General features: G+C 45.6%; 1 protein-coding gene across 3 annotated transcripts; it reads right to left on the bottom strand.

Moving 5' to 3' along the window:
- Positions 1–528: 528 nt before the first annotated feature.
- On the bottom strand, positions 529–5,609 carry LOC125511352 (inactive purple acid phosphatase-like protein). 3 transcript variants are annotated; one of them, XM_087522207.1, is made up of 11 exons: positions 5,048–5,609; positions 4,530–4,626; positions 4,138–4,389; positions 3,846–3,885; positions 3,548–3,629; positions 2,795–2,872; positions 2,586–2,711; positions 2,255–2,376; positions 1,272–1,311; positions 1,087–1,161; positions 529–965 (listed from the first exon to the last, which is right to left on the bottom strand). In XM_087522207.1, exons 1-11 carry the CDS (start codon positions 5,329–5,331, stop codon positions 800–802), a joined length of 1,362 nt encoding a protein of 453 aa, XP_087378333.1. In that variant the 5' UTR covers positions 5,332–5,609; the 3' UTR covers positions 529–799. The 3 variants fall into 3 exon arrangements, with proteins under 3 accessions (XP_087378333.1, XP_087378334.1, XP_048532655.1); XM_087522208.1 differs by having other exon boundaries at positions 4,196–4,389; positions 5,048–5,606; XM_048676698.2 differs by having other exon boundaries at positions 4,196–4,389; positions 4,530–4,621; positions 5,048–5,606.
- Positions 5,610–20,490: the final 14,881 nt, after the last annotated feature.

Genomic DNA, 20,490 nt, shown 5'->3' with positions numbered 1-20,490 from the left:
TGGTTGCGGGTGTAGCCTAATTCGGAGAAGGTACAAGTCCTCTTTTTTGTTGCGGGGTGGAGAAGGTACAAGTCCTCTTTTTTGTTGCGGGGTGGAGAAGGTACAAGTTCAGCTCAGTGAAAAACAAAAGATTGTTCTCTTTCTGGCGTGGCGTTCCACAGGGGCTGCGGTGCGGCGTGACTAATAAGCGGAGAGGAGCTGGAATTCCACGCTCACGGGTTGCGTCACAGGGAAAGGGAAAATGATTAGGACTCTGCCAGCCAGAGAGCCACGCTAGCCGTCTCGAGCAGAAAAGCAGGTCAATGCCGGTGTGGACTTCCAAGTTTGAACGGCGGGGTGCGACGCCCTGAGAATGAGCTCGACGTCTCCACGCCGGACGCCACTGCCGTCCACATCACCCAACGCGCAAGCACCATTTTTCTACTACCTTTCTTCCTTCTCGCCGTCGCCGGGACAACGACGTAGCACCGCACTAGTCCAGCCACATGATCACAGCAAATCCGACCGCACTGCACCTCTACAAACAGATTTCAAGCACACGGCAAGATTTAACCGCGAGCGGGTCGATTATTTCGCCTACTTTGTCTGTCTGTCAGAAATAAAGTGTTTGCTAGAACCGACGGAATGCTAATATAGAACATGAAAGCGAAAAATTTACACGGGAAAGAAAGGTCTAACCAATGAACCAATGAAAGCCAGATTGCGCTTGCTGCTCTTTTCTACTACAAAGAATGAATGATGGGGGCAAAACCGGGGGCCTGAACTCTACTCCTGCCACGGGATGGATGCTACTGCAAACTCACTCCAGGGACGAAGGCGGCATGCCTGGTGGCTCCTCCGTGCGCGGGGGTGAGGAGCTGAAGTCGATGGTCGGGAACACCCCGGGCGGCCTCTCCACCGGCTGTATCGACAGCAGCTGCGACGAGTCCCCGACGACGTCGGCCCACCCGTAGTGAGGGTCCGCCCTGGTATATGGTGAAACGCACAGGAATATGAGATCCAACGCGCTCAGGATAATTCTAGTACTGATCGCATCAGAAAATTGTTCTGAATCTGGAAATAAGCTTCACAGGTGAAAAATCTTACTCGTAGTACGTCTCCTCGTCTACGATTAAATCCCAGCTCTCGCCAGTTGTGCTCTTCCCGTATTTGTGAACTTTCCTGAAATATGAGAGACATCTAGTTCACTGGTTATCCACCGAGTAGTTTATTTATACTATAATGATTTCAGTACACATCTTAACAACACCATCATGATGGACGGCACATACCCATTGCCGAAGTGCTCTTCTCCCCAAGTTCTTGACCAGCCTGAAATTTTCAAATCAGATAAGTAACTGCCTATGAAGATTTCATAATATAAGTTATACTGCTAGCGCCATACATGTTGAGCATCCAATTTCTAAGAATGAGATTCTGCATATACTGCATGCAACTTACACAGAATGGTACAATTAGTTTACAGTATTAAAGGATTTCAGTCGTTGGTAATGTATGACCCAATTGCCACAAACTAGCTAGTTAGTGCTATTTCTGATGTGGACAGCAACGGAAGACACTACAAAGAAGTGTGTGGGCACTAATGATGTTGAACGTGTGTTTTGTTTGAGCAGACAGCTAGTAGCATCTTAGCTAGTTGGACACGATGAGACGCAACATATGTGGCTACGAATGACATTTTTAGGAACTAATTGGTGAATAGTTAACAACTATAATGAAATAAAATTTATTTAGCAAATAATAACATTAATCAAAATTCATAAAGAAGCTACGGGTTGGTTTTGGCCTAGCTACTTTGTGTAGAATGGGCTGTTTGTTTACGGTTGGGTTAGCCAACTTTCAGGATTGTACATAATGTTTTTCTTCAATCAATGCAACAAGCACAATGCTTTGCATTTCGTGGAAGCTTGTACAAATCAGTTGGTACAGGAATGTTCAGGGAATATCTTTCTGTCACCCATTAAGGTAGTGAGCCCAGCGCCAGCCTGTAGGTCAAAGGGAATCACAAAAGGCTATCATGCATGATTAGCAAAAGAAAATAGGGTGGTGTTCCTGGTGTAGCTCTGTTCACAACAAACCTTTGTAATTTATTAGAGATATAGGTAAAAAAATACAAGGCATATTGTTATGACCCCGTACCCAGGATATGTATGTTAATATTATTAAGTTAACGACTACTAGAATCTAGCATAGTACATTGTTACCAATAAAACGTGCATTGTGCATATATGTTATCAATGGTGGCGAAACTTACGGTCACCGCCAGGAGAAGCATGCCATGTCTCCCCTTGTCGTGAACCAATTCCGGCAAAGAATTTCTCTTCCCATTTATCTCCCCATCTGGTGCCTAAGTCTGTCTCTGCCCACTTATCTGTCCTGTAAGACCATCAAAGGGATTGCAACAGTTGTCAATCTCCATTGGACAGGGCAAATTGGCAAATGCAGTATGTATGGTAACCTAAGGAACTATGACTAAATATACAGTGTAATACTCATAAACCACTGAATACATATAGTCCGATTACTTAGTAATACAGGTAGGAAGGTGCTTACAGAATAAGAAAGTCGAAGCTCAAGAAGCTCACCATTTCAATACAGAGCCACGACCATCGTAATGTTCACCCCATCTCTCCCACCAGGACTGCTCATTTAACCTTCCATATTTATGCGCACCTTTTTCTGTCCAGCCCTTGGCATCATATTTCTCCCACCTTGGAGAAAATTAACAGTTTAATTAAATAATCTGAAGCACACTTGTAAGCAAACCTAAACAAAAACACGATGCAACTCTCACCATTTTTCATACCACCCAGCATTTTCTGTCCCTGATTTGGCTTGCTTCTCTGCGCTCTTCTCAAGTCTTGCAAGATTGCTGTGTTACACAATTTAAACATTTAAACCATGATCTAGCTTTACGGGCTGCAAATTCATATTTTCACGTAATAGGGTTATTACTTATTTTCCATTTTCTTCACACAGATAATACTGTAATCAATGCTACAAAGAGTTATAAATGCTACAAATACTACGCCAAAAGTGAGTATATATTACAGCGACTAGCCCTTTGTCCACTAGCAGGTGCTATCCGAACTGAAGATTGGAAGTAGAGTGGATAGGAAGAAAAACAAAGCTTGTGATTCTAGGAAGAATATCAGTGATATACTACGAGATATGCCACATCCCACATGGGTCAGGAAATCATGATCCCATCTGTCTTTTTGTGGATCTTATACACTTGGGACACATAAAAGAGAAATCTACAGATGACCCATTTGCTTGCTGTAATTTTTTGTTGATGACATTATAATATAATAAATGAGCATGTTGCTTGGTTTTATCACCATCTTAGGTTCTATGTCCGCATATATGCAAGTACATCTGTGGAACTGGCAACATTTGTCAAAATTAGCTTTCGATGTCAAGGAACAACAAGGAATGTTGCAGTTACAATTGTAATCACTTAGTTAGATATGGAATGGTTTCCTTTTATTCATTGAACGAGGAATGACATACTTATAACACTGAAATTGCAAGTCAACTAATTCACCTCCATTCGTCTTGGTGCAGAACTTCTTTCCACTTTTCCCACCAAGAGTCACCCTCAGCATTCTTCCCAGATTTCTCAGCACCTAACATGTTAAAATTGTATTGAGAGGTCAAGAAATAATGACAACAAATGTATAAAGGTTAAAAATATTGTCAATGAACATAAATCAATTTATGTACTAGTACTTACTAGTTACTATCCCATCACATTAATTAAATCCTTGGTGTTATTAAAAAATGGAGTCAGAAAGACCATGTATCACCAAAAATAAATGAAGTTATAAAGAGTAATTGCATACCTAGCTCTTTGTATCCAGTCCAGTCACTTTTCTCCCACCACTGCCACATAAAAATAAATAGATAGAGATTTGTTACATAAAAGATCAATGGACATGGCTACGAAACTCGTAAACTCCTAAGGACTAGCTAAAAACTTATCGGTGATAAAAAATGATCGGCCATCTGTGATATTACATGCCTACTTGGGCAATAACCTTTTAAAAGCAAAAACATTTTTCAGTTGAATGAAACGCCTATTTCAAGCACCAATGTTGACCTAGCAGATAAGGGAAAGAAAGGACAAGAACATACAGTGATGAAAACCAGAGTGCAGTCTATCAGAATAAGTAAAGCAGCAGCGAGAACATACAGTCTCTTTCCATTCAGTGGAACCATCATGAGTCTGTCCCCCCATCCTAGCCCAGCGGCAACGGTACCCATTCTCACCGAGATCTTCGCCGCTCTCCCTGTACCAGGTGCTTCCATCTTCATTTGTGCCAGATTCCTTGACTGCTTCATCCAGCAGGTTGATTCCCCACTCCTTCTCACTAGCAATACCAGTGTCTATAAGGCAGGTGCCAAAGAAACACATGCATTTCCTTAGCACCGCAGAATAACTACAAGTTGGGGCATTTTTCACTTTGGAGTAGACATCTGGGAAACATTCTTCTTCAAAATTTAAAGTGACAACAAAAGAAACCCACCTCTCTTGGGCGGGGTGTCGCGGGACTGGGGAGCCGGCCCTCTCGGCGTGCACCGCGGATAGAAATCATTCTGCTTGGGCTGCCTTCTAGAACTATACTAGTGAACAAAAGAGAATCATGTATCAGAGATTTCATTCCCTAAATAAATACTACCTCCGTCCGGAATTAGTTGTCGCAGAGATGGATGTATCTAGCCAGATTTCAGATTTCGGTGTTAGATACATCCATTTCCACGACAAATAATTCCGGACGGAGGGAGTAATATTCCGCAAGCGCAAACATACTGACTCTATGAATATGAAGCTTCTGTCTACAGCATTGGCACGTTATTGATTAAACTGTATAAAAATGCACGCATGTTGGAATAAACAAAGATAAAGCTCATGATTGTTGCCAGAAGCGAATGTGAGGCAAGATATAACAGGCAAGCGTATCTATCTACCCAGAAAAGAAAACTAATAATGAATGTGCAGGAGGATAAATCCTAGATTCGAAGTGGCGAGCGGCCGCGCACGTACCGGGAGGAGGGGAACGGGAGCGATGGCGTGACGGTGAGGCCGACGCGGCGGCGTCCCCGGGCAATGGGCTTGCTCCCGTGGACGCGCTCCGGCGAGGCCGCGGCGGACGCCTTGGCGGAGAGCAGCAGCAGCCTCCGCGGCGGCGTGGGGTCCGGGCGGGCGTAGCAGCAGCAGCGGATCGCGCGCGCGGGGCCACGCGCGGGGCGCGGCCATGGCCCCGCCCCCGCCCGAATGGTGGACAGATCGAAGGGCGGCGCCACGAGCCCCCCGGAGCAGACGGCCATCTCGTCGCGCCGCGGGCCAGCGGGAGCCCAGGCGGCGGAATGGGGGCCGGGTCAGGCGGTCAGTGGCGGGAGCAGGGAGGCGGAGGGGCGGGGGGCTTTATAGGGGCGCATCTCCCCGGCCGCCCACCAGAGAGAGAGAGAGAGAGCGACTGGCGGTGGCGGCTCGTGGATTCGGTCACGGGGATGGCGAGACGGGAAAGAGAAGTTTTTTATGGGGAGATCCTGGAGGAGTGAGATGTCATCATGGAGTAGCGTGCGTGTGTGTGGTGCGGAGGTGGAGGCATATGCGGCTGGAGGGAGACGAAGGAGGCACGCGGGTCGGTCCCACTCGTCGGCGTCCATCAGATTCCGGTGCGCGATGCGGTGGTCTCGGGCGGGCGACGCAGACACGCTGCGTGGCGATCGCGGAGTCGCGCCTGGGTGTGCCGGTGTGCCGTGTGCTCGTGACCATAGTCGACGAACGAAATGCTCCGTCCATGCGGATGCCATGTGATGTGAGTTCGGCGGTTGCAAAGAAAAGACGAGTTCGGCCATGGATGCTGGTACTATGGGTCATACGCACAAACGGTGAGAAACGTACTAGCTTGTGTCTTGTAGAGACGCCAAACAGGAAATGACACGGACAAGGCATGCTCACATGTACTCCTCCGTAAACTAATAATACTCCCTCCGTTCCTAAATATTTGTCTTTCTAAAGATTTCATCCATGGGTGATTTTAGGAGATTTTAATGAGATTTTGTATTCCTCGGAGAAAGAGGGGAGCAACGCGAGACGAATGGAATGATGAAGGATTTTCGTGACTGTCTAGCAGAATGTGGCTTGGATGATATGGGGTTCATAGGCGACCCCTTTACATGAAGGAGAGGTGAGATTAGGAAACGTCTTGACCGTGCAGTATGTAATGTACAATGGGCGCATAAATTTCCTCGGGCGGCTGCGATTAATGAAAACCATGTACATTCTGACCACTGACCGTTAGTTTTGGATATGGATTATTTTGACGGTAATCTGTTTCGGCCGCCGATTAGGGGTATTAAAAAATTTGAAACCACATGGCTTAAAGAAGAAACTGTTAGTGAAATTGTCAAGACATCTTGGGAGAAGGCAAAGCTGGCTGGTATTAGCCCGACGCTCGCAGATAGCACCCGAGCGATACACGCCGATCTACATTCCCGGGACCGTGAGATCTTGAAGGGACCAAAACGGAGAATTGATAAATTAAAAGAGAGTTAGAGAAATTGAAACGTGGCCTTGTGAATACAGATTCCCTTTCAAGGTGAAAGAAATTGTAGTTCTCATTGAGAATCTGTTGGATCAAGAAGAGATTTTTTTGGTTACAAAGAGGTAGAGCAAATTGGTTGATGCACGGAGACCGAAATATTTCTTTCTTCCATAATGCAGCTACTGCTAGAAAAAGGAGAAATAATATTAAAAAAACTTCTCGCTGATACTGGGGTCTGGCGACAAGATACGGAATTGAAGGATCATATCACAGAATATTGCACTACTAGGAAAAGGGCTAAAGATGAAATTGACACTAATGGCGTACCAGAGAAGTGGTGCGCCACTACTATATACTAATGCCGCATCATGTGGAGATGCGCCATTAGTGTCCACACTAATGGCGCACTAGGCACAAGGTGCGCCACTGGTAACAAAATGTTTTTTTTCATTTTTTCAAACATACTAATGGCGCATCCAGGCAAAGTGCGCCATTAGTAGTTAGAACTACTAATGGCGCACCAGCCATAGAGTGCGCCACTACTGTAATTCTTTTTTTTTTACTTTTTTGCAAAACTACTAATGGCGCACCATTGTATAATGCACCATTACTAGTTTAAACTAATAATGGCGCACTGTGCCACGGTGCGGCATTAGTATAAAAATTTATACTAGTAATGAACATTTTTTAAACTAGTAATGAACATTTTATAAAAATCATGAACATTGTTAAATTTGTGGAGAAAAATCAAATTCATGAACAATGTTTGTATATGCGAACATTGTTCAAAATCGTGAACGTTTTTTAATATATGAACATTATTTCAAAATCACAAACAGTTTTTAAATGCCCAAACATTCTATGATTTCTTAAAAAAAAGTGAACATTTTTTTTGAATGAATGAGTATTTTATGATTTCCTGAAAGCATTTTCCAAAATTCGCAAATATTTAGAAATTTGGAACTTTTTTTAAATCATCAATTATTTTAAAAAAGAAAAACAGAAAAAAGCGAAAAAAATAAAAAATTAGGGGGCACCCCGCTCCACCACCGCCGACGAGCACCCCCCGCACCCTCCCCCGCTCCACCGCCGCCGACGAGCACCCCCCGTTTCATATTCATATTCATTTTTTAAAAATAAAAAAAGTGTAGACTACAATTGTTGTTAAACAACAATTATTACTGTTTTTATAAGAAAATATTACTGTTTTTATAAAAAAATATTACTGTTTCATATTCATATTCATTTTCTAAAAAATTATTAGATGCAACAAAAAATAATAAAAACGCCATTGCTATCTAAAAAAACATACTAATGGCGCACCGCTAGGTGGTGCGCCATTGCTAAGCCTCCCCACACTAAAAATCCCCAATCTCTCACATTTCTCTTTAATCCCTTCCTTGCCTCATCTCACCCGCGCCCGACTACCACTGACCACCACCGCCCCCGTGCTCGCCGTCCCCGGCCGTGCTCGCTTCCCCCGCCGCACCCGACCACCACCGCCCCCAACGCCCCCTCCCCGAGCCGAGCGCCGCCTCCCTCGACGTCCCCCCTCTGCTCGCGCCCGCGCCCTCGACGTCCTCCCACCCAAGCGCCCCCTCCCCCCGCGGCCCCGCCTGCGTCAACCTCGTGCTCGCCGTCCAACACCGCGCGGCCTGCCCAGGAGGACCGCCGCCGTCTTCCTCTTCTACTACGAGGACCCGGACGAGCTCGGACGCCCTCGAGCCATCCCTTCGACGCCCGCCGATTTCCTCCGCCTCGGCCACCATCGCCACCGCTCGACGCCGAATTCGCGCCGCCTCGACTAGCTCCGGCTACCCCGAGTCGCCCTCGACCTCCCTAGTGAGCACCCGAGCTGCTTCCCCCTCTTGATTTCCTTCTGATGTGTTCTAGGGTTGGGGGTTGGAGAATTTTGGACAAGGAAAGGGGGTTGGAGAATTAAGTAGCTAGGGTTGGGGGTTTGCAAGAGAAGAATCTTCAGGCTTACTCACTGTTCAATTTGTTGCTGTGAGTTTGAATTTGCTGTTCTCAGTACAGTAGTTTACACTGGTTGTCAAGCTGTAGAGGAACTATAGTGCCAATACTGAAAATGTTCAGTGTTCCAATACTGTAGAGAAACTATAGTGCCTGTTATTCAGTTATGACTCCTTCACTGAAACTGTAGTGTTTGCTAAAACTGAGATGTAAACTAAAGGAGTTTGTGATTTGCAGAAGCTGTAGCATACTCCAACAAGTGATAAATGCACTCAAAAGTTCACTAAGAAAATGCAGATGCTTCTCACTTGTTACTGATAGTTTTATGGAGTGATAAATGCATGCAAAAGAAGTTCAGTTAACTGTTACTGTTGCTGTATGAATTCCAACCAGGTCAATTCGTTGTCAATTGCTCTGTAATACTCAACTAGGTTTATGCAAAATGAAGATCAACCATGTTTATGTAATAGATCAAATTGCAACAGATTATTTGCAGTAGATCAAACTAGAGTAGATTACTCAATATTCTTGCCATTTGTTGATAGGTTATAAATATTGACCATAAATAAGAATGAATATTGACCATTTGTTGCTGCTAGCACATGTTGAAGTGTACCTGATGATGCTTCTGTAGAAAATTCAGTCTTCCTCCTCAGGCATGTGTTGTGTGACCTGACAAAATATAAATGTGTTGTGTGCCATGTGTTGGTAATTCAGTAAAGTCAAACAAGCACTGGATTTAGGCATGTTGCTTGCTGAACTTGTAGCAGCAACAACAACTATGGATGAATGATGAACAGGTTATAGTGGTCGGATTAGTTCAGCAACAACAACTATTTTCAGTTTGTCTTCTGGGTCATTTATAGTGGTCAGATTAGTTCTGCATTTATAGAGATAAATACTAGTAAGTCAAGGGCACCAGAATTTGATCATGCCTCTTTTGAGAAGTATGTCTATTGATTCAAAATTGCCATGGCAAAAATATGTTTCAGAAAATGACATGGACTAAAATGTTCTATAGATCATGATCCATAGACAAAAAAATGCCATGATCCATACAGTATAAATTCCATGATGCATAGGCTATATTTGCCATGGGAGATGGCAATTTTGTTGGATCATGATCCGGAGATTAAAAAAATGCATAGACTATAATTTCCTGGCATGATCCATAGAATAAAAATGTAGAATAAAAAATGCCATGATCCATACACTATAATTTTCATGATGCATAGACTATAATTTTCTATTCTTTCTGTGTTTGTACAGACTTGCTGATGAATTTGCAGGTACCCCGAGAGGCCCTTGAGTTTGCAGGAATGTCGATTAACTTCCGTTCCGGCAAATTCGGGTACTCCATATGTCCTATTTTTAGCAAAGGTCATGCTGAAATTTTCCGTGAATTTTAGCATGACTTTGCTAAAAATAGGACATATGGGGTACTTGCGACTAATGTTGATTATCTTCTGCTCAAAATTTATGCTACTATAATGTTGTAAGGGTACTAATTGGTCTCTTCTGCTACTTATCAGAGATGGGGGGAAGCAGCCACCGCCGCTCTGCCTCACCGGAGTACAAGTTGGATGCTTTCGAATTCTTCACTATGATACTTTCTTCTTCAGTATCAGCCACGAGGCAGGTATATAAAACGAGAGATCTCCCCTTCACCCATCTCATTATGATAACTCTGTTGTTTTCTACATCACTCCTTGTCCCAAATTGCAGAGGCTGCCTGACGCTTTTATGAAGATGCTGGGTGAAGATCCGCCAGATAATGTGAAGCTCCGACAGGCCGGCAGCGGGGTTCGCAGGGTGTGGGACGTGGATTTGGTGATCGAGGAGGGCCACATGTACCTGTGCCGTGGCTGGGAGAAGTTCTACAATGCCTACGACCTGCGGACCGGGTACTTTCTTCTCTTGAGGTACGACGATGACACCACAATGCTCATCGTGAAGGTTTTCAACACGATTATGTGTCGCATGCGCTACGCTGAAGACGAAGATGCCAGTGCGTTCTGCCTCTTCTTATTCCTCTATATTTGGCTTTGTCTCACATCGATTGTTAATGGTCATTGTTGCATTTGGACAGGCAATGGGAGCAGCAGCAGCGACACTGGCTACAGCCAAAGCAGCAGCAATTATGGCTGTAGCAAAAGCAACAACGATTCTGGCCTTAGCGAAAGCAGCAGCGATTCTGGTAGCAGCGAAGACAACAAGAAGGATGATCCGAACTGGAGTCGGGGAGAAGAGGAGCAGAGTGGGGATGAGGAGCTGCAAGATGACGATGGGCATCAGGATGAGGATGACTTAGCGCTGGTGGTGGCTGACCAAGGGCAAGAGATGGTGGTGGCTGACCAGGTGCAAGAGATGGTGGTGGATGACCATGAGCAAGAGATGGTGGTGGCTGACCATGGGCAAGAGATGGTGGTGGCTGAGGGTGGCCTCGCGATGGTGGTGGTGCCTGACAATTACCACGCACCGGTGGTGGCACCGGCGATCCCACAGCTGGGCGACATGACCACGCCAATTGTGGTAGAAGACTACATCCCACAGCTGCCTCCACCGCCTCGCCGCTCTTGGCGCATCAGGCTGAGGAAGGAGAAGGAGAAGAACAATGAGAACTGAACTATGTCAGGTATGTCAGATCTCCAAAATGATATATATATATACTTAGTTACCTATTTATCTCTAATATGCTTAATTTTCTATAGGTTAGCTCCAAAATTACTTATGTTAGCACAAAATGATCAAGTTTACATAATAAGCTTATAGTCTTCTTCTTATTCTTCTTCTTATCCAAAATGACATATGTTAGCTTCATTTTACCTAAGTTGACTCTAATATGCTAACTTAGAGCTTATATGCTTAGTTTCCTATAGGTTAGCTCCAAAATTACTTATGTTAGCACAAAATGATCAAGTTTACATAATAAGCTTATAGTCTTCTTCTTATTCTTCTTCTTATCCAAAATGACATAGGTTAGCTTCATTTTACCTAAGTTGGCTCTAATATGCTAACTTAGAGCTTATATGCTTAGTTTCCTATAAGTTAGCTCCAAAATTACTTATGTTAGCACAAAATGATCAAGTTTAATAATAAGCTTATAGTCTTCTTCTTATTCTTCTTCTTATCCAAAATGACATAGGTTAGCTTCATTTTACCTAAGTTGGCTCTAATATGCTAACTTAGAGCTTATATGCTTAGTTTCCTATAGGTTAGCTCCAAAATTACTTATGTTAGCACAAAATGATCAAGTTTACATAATAAGCTTATAGTCTTCTTCTTATTCTTCTTCTAGTCTTCTTCTTCTTCTTCTTCTTCTTCTTCTTCTCTTCTTCTTCTTCTAACTTCTTGTTTATCATTTTGCAGATTTGATTTAATTCACGGAAGCTTGCATGGATGGAGTGCTTCTTTTCCATTTGTGTTTTTATTTTGTGTCAATGTGAAACTTTTGTGAATTGATGGATAACGGTGTTGAATGAACATTGTGAAACTTTTGTAATATGTAACGATGGAACTATGTGTTGGCTATGTATGTATATATGATGAAACTTGTGTGTTGGATATGATCTGGTGGACGCGGGTAACATCGTTACATATGGTCCCCTGTATGTAAGCTAAGCAGATCTGTGTTGTATATTATCTCTAATATTTTTTAACCTGTGAAAATATCAGAAATGAAAAAAAATCTTAATATTCATACTAGTGGCGCACCACACAAGACACTAATGGCGCACAGCGATAATCACACTAATGGCGCATCACCCAACAGTGCGCCATTAGTATGCCAAAGCACATGGTTAAATATGGCCCCTTGGGAGGCATACTAATGGCGCATGGTGTTCTATACTAATGGCGCACTGCTTGGTGCGCCATTAGTAAGAAATACTAGTGGCGTGATACTAATGGCGCACCAGTAGTGCGCCATTAGTAGGCAAAACTGGTGCGCCATTAGTAGGCCTTTTCCTAGTAGTGTTGTAAAGAGCTTTTTACCTCAGAGATTGAGCAACCTAATCAGGATGTGTTATCACTGGTAAAGAGGAGAGTATCTACTGAGATGAACAATGCCCTCCTTTCTCCGTATACGGCTGATGATGTTCGTAAAGCCTTGTTCGACATTGGGGATTTGAAAGCCCCAGGGCCTGATGGGCTCCATGCTATTTTCTATAAAAGGGTTTGGCCAATGTTAGGAGATGGTCTGATCAAGGAGGTTTTGAAAGCAGTAAACACTTGCACTATCCCATCTGGTTGGAATGATACTGCGATTGTGATGATACCGAAAGTCAACTCTCCGAAGAAGGTAACCCAGTTTAGACCAATTAGTCTATGCAATGTGGTGTATAAAATTATTGCAAAAATGATTGCCTCTCGCCTAAAGGTGTTCCTACCAGATATTATTAGCCCAACTCAAAGCGTGTTCGTGCCTAGAAGACTTATTACAGACAACATATTGGTGGCATACGAATGCTTCCACGGCATCAAGAAAAAGAGAGCAGGCAAAGAAGGATTATGTGCGATAAAATTGGATATGCATAAATCTTATGACGTGGTTGAATGGCCTTTTCTCAAGGAGATTATGGTCCGTCCATACTTATGTTTTAAACCTACTAGGGGTCTGAGGCAAGGAGACCCGCTATCTCCTTACGTGTTCTTGTTATGCACGGAGGGTCTCACAGCTTTACTAACGCATGCAGAAGAAAATGGGAATATTTCAGGAGTAAAGGTTTGCAGAGATGCCCCATCTGTAACGAACCTTCTTTTTGCTGATGACTCTTTAATCCTTATGAAAGCAAATTTGCAAATTGCGGAAATATTAAAATCAGTTCTAGATTCGTATTACGCAGCTTTAGGGCAGATGGTCAGTGTCGACAAATCTAGCATCTTTTTTAGCCCTAATACAGGAGCGGACACTAGAGAACAAATGTGTACAATTCTTAATATAATGACTGAGGCCTTGAATAACAAATATTTAGGACTGGCGGCCAATGTGGGTTTAGATAAAACCGATTGTTTTCAATACTTAATCGATCGTATTGTTCAGATAATTAGTGGTTGGAAGGAAAAAACTTATGTCGGCTGGAGGAAAGGAGATCTTACTTAAAGCGGCTGTTCAAGCAATTCCCACCTATGCAATGTCAGTCTTCAAAATTTCTAAAAAAATGCAAAGGAATTATTGACGCGATGGCGCATTTCTGTTGGGGAGATGAAGACAACCAAAGGAGGATGCATTGGATGGCTTGGTGGAAAATATGTGTACCCAAGAACCAAGGAGGAATGGGTTTTCGGGATATCCATTGTTTCAATTTGGCTATGCTTTCTAAACAGGCTTGGCGTCTTATCGAGAATCCGGATTCTCTATGTGCTACTATTTTGAGAGTCAAATACTATCCTGACGGTGACTTGTTGAACACTGACCTAAAGAAGGGTTCTTCCTTCACCTGGCAAAGTATTATGGTGGGTGTGAGCTCCTTGAAGCGTGGTCATATTTGGCGAGTGGGAAATGGGCAGAATATTGACATTTCAGAGGACGCTTGGATTCTAAATTGTGCAAACTGTAAAAAAAAATACCCCTAAGGGAGGCCAGTTGTTACGGAAGGTAGCAGATTTGATTGATCCAGTCCTAAATAGTTGGGATGAAGATCTTCTCAGACAGACTCTATGTCCTATTGATGTTCAGCGAGTGCTTGCGATCCCAATATCGCAACATGATATGCCAGATTTCGTAGCTTGGAATTTCACAAAAAAATGGGATCTTTTCGGTTCGGTCTGCTTATTTTGTGGAATGGGACCACTAATATGGGAAAAAGTTACGACATACCAATGGGATGGGACGTACCACGGTCAATCCTATTTGGGGGAGGATTTGGAAACTTGCTTGTCCAGCAAAGGTTAAAATATTTATTTGGCATACACTTCACGGCACTCTTCCGTGTCGTGTTAAGTTAGCTAATAGACATGTGAAAGTCTCGCCTGAGTCTCTTGCCTACTCATTTGGGCTAGAAGATACAAAACATTTGTTGTTTCTATGTGACAGAGCAAAAGAAGTCTGGAGAAGACTAGGGATGGACGATATTATCGACAGAGCTTGTAAAATAGACTATGCAGGTGAGGCCGTCTTGGAATATTTACTTTCATTACCAGATCAGGAACTATGTATTATGGGCACTCAAAATATGCGTGACATGATTGCCATATCAGCCTGGTATTTGTGGTGGGAAAGGCGCAAGTCGGTGCACAATGAGACTACTCAGAATGCATAACAGATATCCATGGGGATACGCGCTCTCACTGCCAATTTTGTTAATGCCTCCTCACTGAAGGCTTCTATGAAAAGAGGAGGATGGTCTAGCCCCCCGACGGGATTTTTTAAACTTAATGTTGATACTTCTTTTGACCACGACCTTCTCAAGGGTACGATCGGGCAGTCTTAAGAGATGACAAAGGTAGGTTCATCGGTGGGGGAAATGGTAAGATTGACTGGTGCGCAGATGTGTTGATGGCTGAAGCTTTGGCTTTAAAATTCGGCTTATCGCTTGCGCAAAGGACGCGGTGTAATCGCATAATTATTAACTCGGATAATATGGAGGTGATCGAAACCATGAACGAAGGAGGACGATCGTCGGGGGCATCAGCTGCAATTTTTGATGACTGTTTTCACTTAGCTTGCGATTTTTCTATTTCTAGATTTGAGCATTGTAATAGAGAAGCAAATAAAGTTGCTCATGAACTTGCCAAGTTGGCTAGATTTTCATTCATTTCTGATTGGCTCGAGGAACCACATAATGCAATTGTACCAATCCTCATAAACGATGTAATGATTATTTCTAATGAATAAAGGTCGAACTTTATTTAAAAAAACAAATGACTACATACGAAGCAAAATGAGTGAATCTACACTCTAAAATATATCTATATACATCCGTACGTAATAGTCAATTTGAAATCTTTAGAAAGACAAATATTTAGGAACGAAGGGAGTACTGTATAAGACTAGTATCAAAACACGTCTTACATTATGGGACGGAGAGAGTAGTACATTGGAGGTCTTGAGACGGCAGCGGTCGTACTGCGCCAAATCTGACTTAGTGTACGCTCACACGCGAATTTGCTCTGCCATCCGTTCGTGGACAGGACCATTCCATCCAAAGTTAGCCGTGTGTGTGTGTGTGACCCTGATTTTGTTTAGTCCGCATGTTCAAATGGCCCTGTATATAGTTTAAAATAGTTCAAATTTTTAGATGCGGCGGTAGATATAGTTATAAAGAAGTTCAAATATTACACTCCACCATTGTTGTCCCCCTTAACCACCCACAGATGATCAATCAGATCTTTCTTCAGTTGCTCGATGCCAAATTTGTTGATACATTTGAACAAACTCTTCAAATGTGGTCGGATTTTGGTCGGCAAGTTCGATAGGATCACCCATGTTCTCAAACTCAAGACCTGCGGCAACATTCTCACCCTCATCCTCCATGATCATGTTGTGCATGATCACACAAACAGGTCATCACCTCCTACAAGGTCACCGAGGGGCAGTGTTTAGCAAGTCCACAAACAATTGCAAAACGTGCATGCAAAACTCCAAAAGCCCTCTCAACATCATTTCTAGCTGCTTTCTGTCTTTGGGCAAAGTGGGACTTTTTTCTGACCAATTATACTAGTAGAAAAAGGCACATTTGTCCCGGTTTCGGAATCGGGACTAAAGGGTCGGTACTAAAGCCCATTACCTTTAGTCCCGGTTCGCCTACAAATCGGGATAGATGGGGCCACTACTAGGGAAAACCTTACCAGTAGCGCGGGCGCCAGCACTACTGCTACGGCGCTCCGGCTATTTTGTAGCAGTAGCACTTGTTTAGGCCAGCGCTACTTGTCGTGGATTTAAGACTGACAGTAGAATGGGGGTAAGTATGAGGAGGCAAGATCCTAGCTATGGAGGAGTTGTACGCACGAGTTTTACGAGTTCAGGCCCTTCTCGGAGGAAGTAACAACCCTACGTCTCGGTGCCCTGAGGCGGTCGACTGAATTATATGAGTGTGTGTTTACAAAAGTGCGAACCCCTATCCCAGAGGAGGAGGGTGGCTTATATAGAGTGCGCCAGGACCCCAGCTCCCCTCCGTTACACAGGGTTCAATGTTCATAAAGGAGGGGCGTTACTGGTAACGCCTGCAGTAAAGTGTTATAAATGCCCATAAAGCTATGGTTTAAGTCTTCACCGTTGCAGAGTGGAGAGTTTCTCATCTTCTGGTGGTCGAGTGTCTTCAAGGTGGTCGAGTGAGCGCATCTTCGTGGTCGAGTGGACGATGGTTTCTCTTCGACTTCTTCTGATTCTTTGCAGAGATGTCCTTGGGGGGATGTCGGACAGGTCCATGACCCTACCCTCGGTACATATCTTCATCATTAGCCCCCCAATGGATCAGGTTTTGAGTGGGGAAGGAGTTGGGAACACTTCCGACCCATTCTTTGTGTTATGAGTATATCCTGTTCTGGAACAATGAGTTGAGGTGACGACGTCGACTCCTTTCTCAGTCGCCGTGGTCCATTCTTGGTTTTTGTCGAGTGAATTTTCATGATAGAATTCCGAATGATGATGCAGATGATGTTTGTCTTCAGTCTAACAGGTTGTTCTGCTCTTCGCGGATCTCGCGGGATTCGAATTTTGGGAAGTGCGCCAGACGGACGGAAACGAGGTTATCGGGACGGATTAGGCAAGTCTCCTCGATCCCCGCGCCACCTTTTTCGCCACATATTGCACGCGCGACTGTTGCGGGATTTGTTTAGATCGCCTGGGTCCACCCGTCAGTCACTCGGATGACGACCTTATAAAATGCCTCGGACCAGGCCTCTGCCCCGTGCGCTCCCATTCTCTCTTCTTCTCTCAATCTCTCCGCCACGCTCGCTTCCGCCCTCATCGCCGGACCTTTACTCGAGCTCGACCCGCCGCCATGGGGAAGGAGAGGACGGTGGCGATGGAATGCGCGAAGAAGGCGACAGCGAAGGCGAAGGGCAAGCGGACCAGCCGGGGCGGATCCTTGTCGAGATCCGGCCTGCCGGCGGGCTGGATCCAGGGCGACTGGATCCGCTCGACAATCACCCAGGACGACCTTGACGACCTGGTGGAGGGGGGACTGATCCCCCACAAGTCAGCACGGCTCCCGGGGGATGAAACCGAGCCGCAGCCGAGGGAGGGTGAGTGTGTTCTCCTCGCCACTCACGTAGATCGCGGATTCTCACTGCTCCCATCCTTTCTTCCAGGGTTTTTTGAACTTCTTTGGGGCTCAACTCCACCATTTCACCCCAAACACTATAGTATATATGGCCGCTTTTGTGTCGATGTGCGAAAACTTCTTGGGTTGTCGACCGCACTGGGGCCATTTCAAAGACATCTTCACCTGCCGATCCCAGTCGGTCAAAAAGGCCAAGTCGAGTGACGAGAGGACACAAGTGATCCAGATGTGCGGGGGTCTGGGGATCTAGATGAGGAGCAAGAGTACTTTCCCAGCCATGATTCTTCCCGACTCGGTCTGGGGCTGGCAGTCGACTTGGTTCTACTGCAAGGATCAGCCGACCCCCAGCCAGTCGACTGGACTTCCTCCTTTTTCTTTGGCTCGAGTGGAGAAGCCCGCCCCCTGAAGGTAGTTCCAGAAGAGAAGGCGCAGGTCAAGGTGCTGGTCGAGCGGGTCATCCAGCTTGTCCGCGATGGGGTGACCGGGATGGACCTGCTGGAGGTCTTTCTCAGTCGACGCATCCAACCTTTTCAGGCGCGCGATCATCCGATGTGGATGTATTCTGGGCTCGAGGATTCCACTCGAATCCACCCGGAGGACGTCAGTGAGGACACCTTGGAGAAGTGGTTGATGGGGATCACCAGCAACAAAGACAACCCTCGGGGGTCTAGGAGGGTGATTCCATTCGACAACTCGCACCAGCCGGAGCAGGTATAATTCTGTCTTATCGAGTATCTTTTTGATTCACCGAGTGACATCTTGTTTATGGTTGATTGAATTTCCTTTGATCATTGTCCTTTCAGGCCCTCATCGACATGTACTCAATGCCCAACGGAGTGCAGGACCAAGAGGCTGAGGAAGAAGGGAGCAGTGGTGAGAGCGGCGAGGAGCATTTGGAGGCCGAGGAAGACGAGGAGAGCGACGAATCGACTGGTGACGAAGAAGTCGACTCGCCTCCTCGCTGGGAGAGGAGATCCAAACAAGCCCATGACCTGGCGAGTGCTCCGGACTTAGTGGCCGCGCCGACTGATCAGACTTCGAAGCGTCCTAGGACGTCTTCCCCAACACCGGCTGAAAAGGCTCCAAAGCAGTCCAAAGTTGCGCCGCCTCCAGCGCCGAAAGCCACCTCTTCCAAACTGCCAAAAGCTTTGCCCAGGATCAAAGTGACCGTTCCTACTATCTCCGGGTAACCATCTGACTTGTCTTTTTCGTCGACTCGATTAACCAGACGTAAACGATTGAATACCGGTCTTTGCAGTGCTGCTATGTCAGGAACCTCTTCTTTCCAGTACCGAGACGAGGAAATGGAAGATGCTGTAACCTCCAACCCAGGTATAAACTCTTGTGATCTTGTTCTGGATTCTTTGGTCGACTGCGTTCGTGTGGTTCACTTGGGGTCGAATGATCCGCCTTGCAGCTCCACCCAACATCATTGATCTTCCAGATGACGATGAAGATGTGGCTCCTAAGCCCAGGAAGAGCAAGAAGGTAGCAGCTGGCAGGGTGGCTCGGCAAGAACCAACTCCAACACCTCCCGCCCGTCAAGCTGAAGACGCGGGCAGGGCCTCTGTGACGTTCGCTGCACCCTTGTCCAGTGGGCCTCCCGCACCATCGACTGCACCTGTGGTTCCTTCAACTGTCCAACTCCACGCCACAGAGCTCCAAGCCACCGCACCTGGGTCGTCTGCACACTTTTTCACTAGCTACCTCGTCCCGGACAACCAGTCGGAAGCGGCTGCGAAAGCCATTCGACAGGCTGACATGATGATGGAGCGGGTGAAGACGGTGCACGAGAACAACCAGGCTGCCTACGACGCCAGTGCCGCCCTTCGGGCCAATGTCCAGGTGAGTAAACTTTCCGACTATTTTTGTTCTCGAAAAATCTTCTTCTGCACAATCTCCTGTTGTTTGCGTCGAATTAGAGCACCCAATAGGTGTTTTGTTGTTTTTGGTAGTTTCGCTCTTCCACTCGGTCTGGGCGAGTGGGATCAGAACCGGTGGGGGCACGCTAAGTGCACCCACTGGGTGTAGTCCCCGAGACCATGGTCGACTGCTGTCAGTCGACCGGGGTCTGAGTTCTTCGTTCTTTTCTTTCTACTCCTTACACTCGACTCTGGCGGGCCGGTCAAGTAAGATCCGAACCGGTGGGGGCACGCCAAGTGCACCCACTGGGTGTAGTCCCCGAGACCGCGGTCGACTGTTGGCAGTCAACTGGGGTCTTAACAGCTTGCTGCCCCCTTTTTTTTAAACCTGGTCCGGGCGGACCGGACGAGTTGAGTCTTAGTCAGCGGGGGCACGCCAAGTGCACCCGCTGGGTGTAGCCCCTGAGACCGCAGTCGACTGTGTGCAGTCAGCTGGGGTCTAAATGGACTTCTTTAGGTTTTATTCACTCGGAAGTGAACCACCTTTGATCCTATCGATTGATCTGTCTTTTGCCTTCTGCAGAAGTCTTGAACTCGAGGACAAGCAGAGGCAACTCAACTTAGACTTGGAATTGGCTCAGCAAAATCTGAAAAAAGCTCAAGACGAGGCCGCTGGTATGGAAGGTAACTGATTGTAGACTGACTCTCAATATATCTCTTTGATCTCTTCTTTGACTCGATTGCTTCTTTTGCAGAGAAAATGAAGTTGGCTCTGGAGAAGAAAGACACGGACCTCGCCGCCACGCAGAAAGCAACCTAAGACAAACCGCTCTCGCAGACAAGAAGCTTGCTTCAATCGGAACGCTTGAAGGAGAG

Source organism: Triticum urartu, chromosome 5A, assembly GCF_056163025.1.
Source record: "Triticum urartu cultivar PI428250 chromosome 5A, HENAU_Tu73, whole genome shotgun sequence".
Classification (NCBI taxonomy): domain Eukaryota; kingdom Viridiplantae; phylum Streptophyta; class Magnoliopsida; order Poales; family Poaceae; genus Triticum; species Triticum urartu.
Note: the sequence above shows the minus strand (reverse complement) of the source record. Positions and strands in the feature narration are given on the sequence as shown.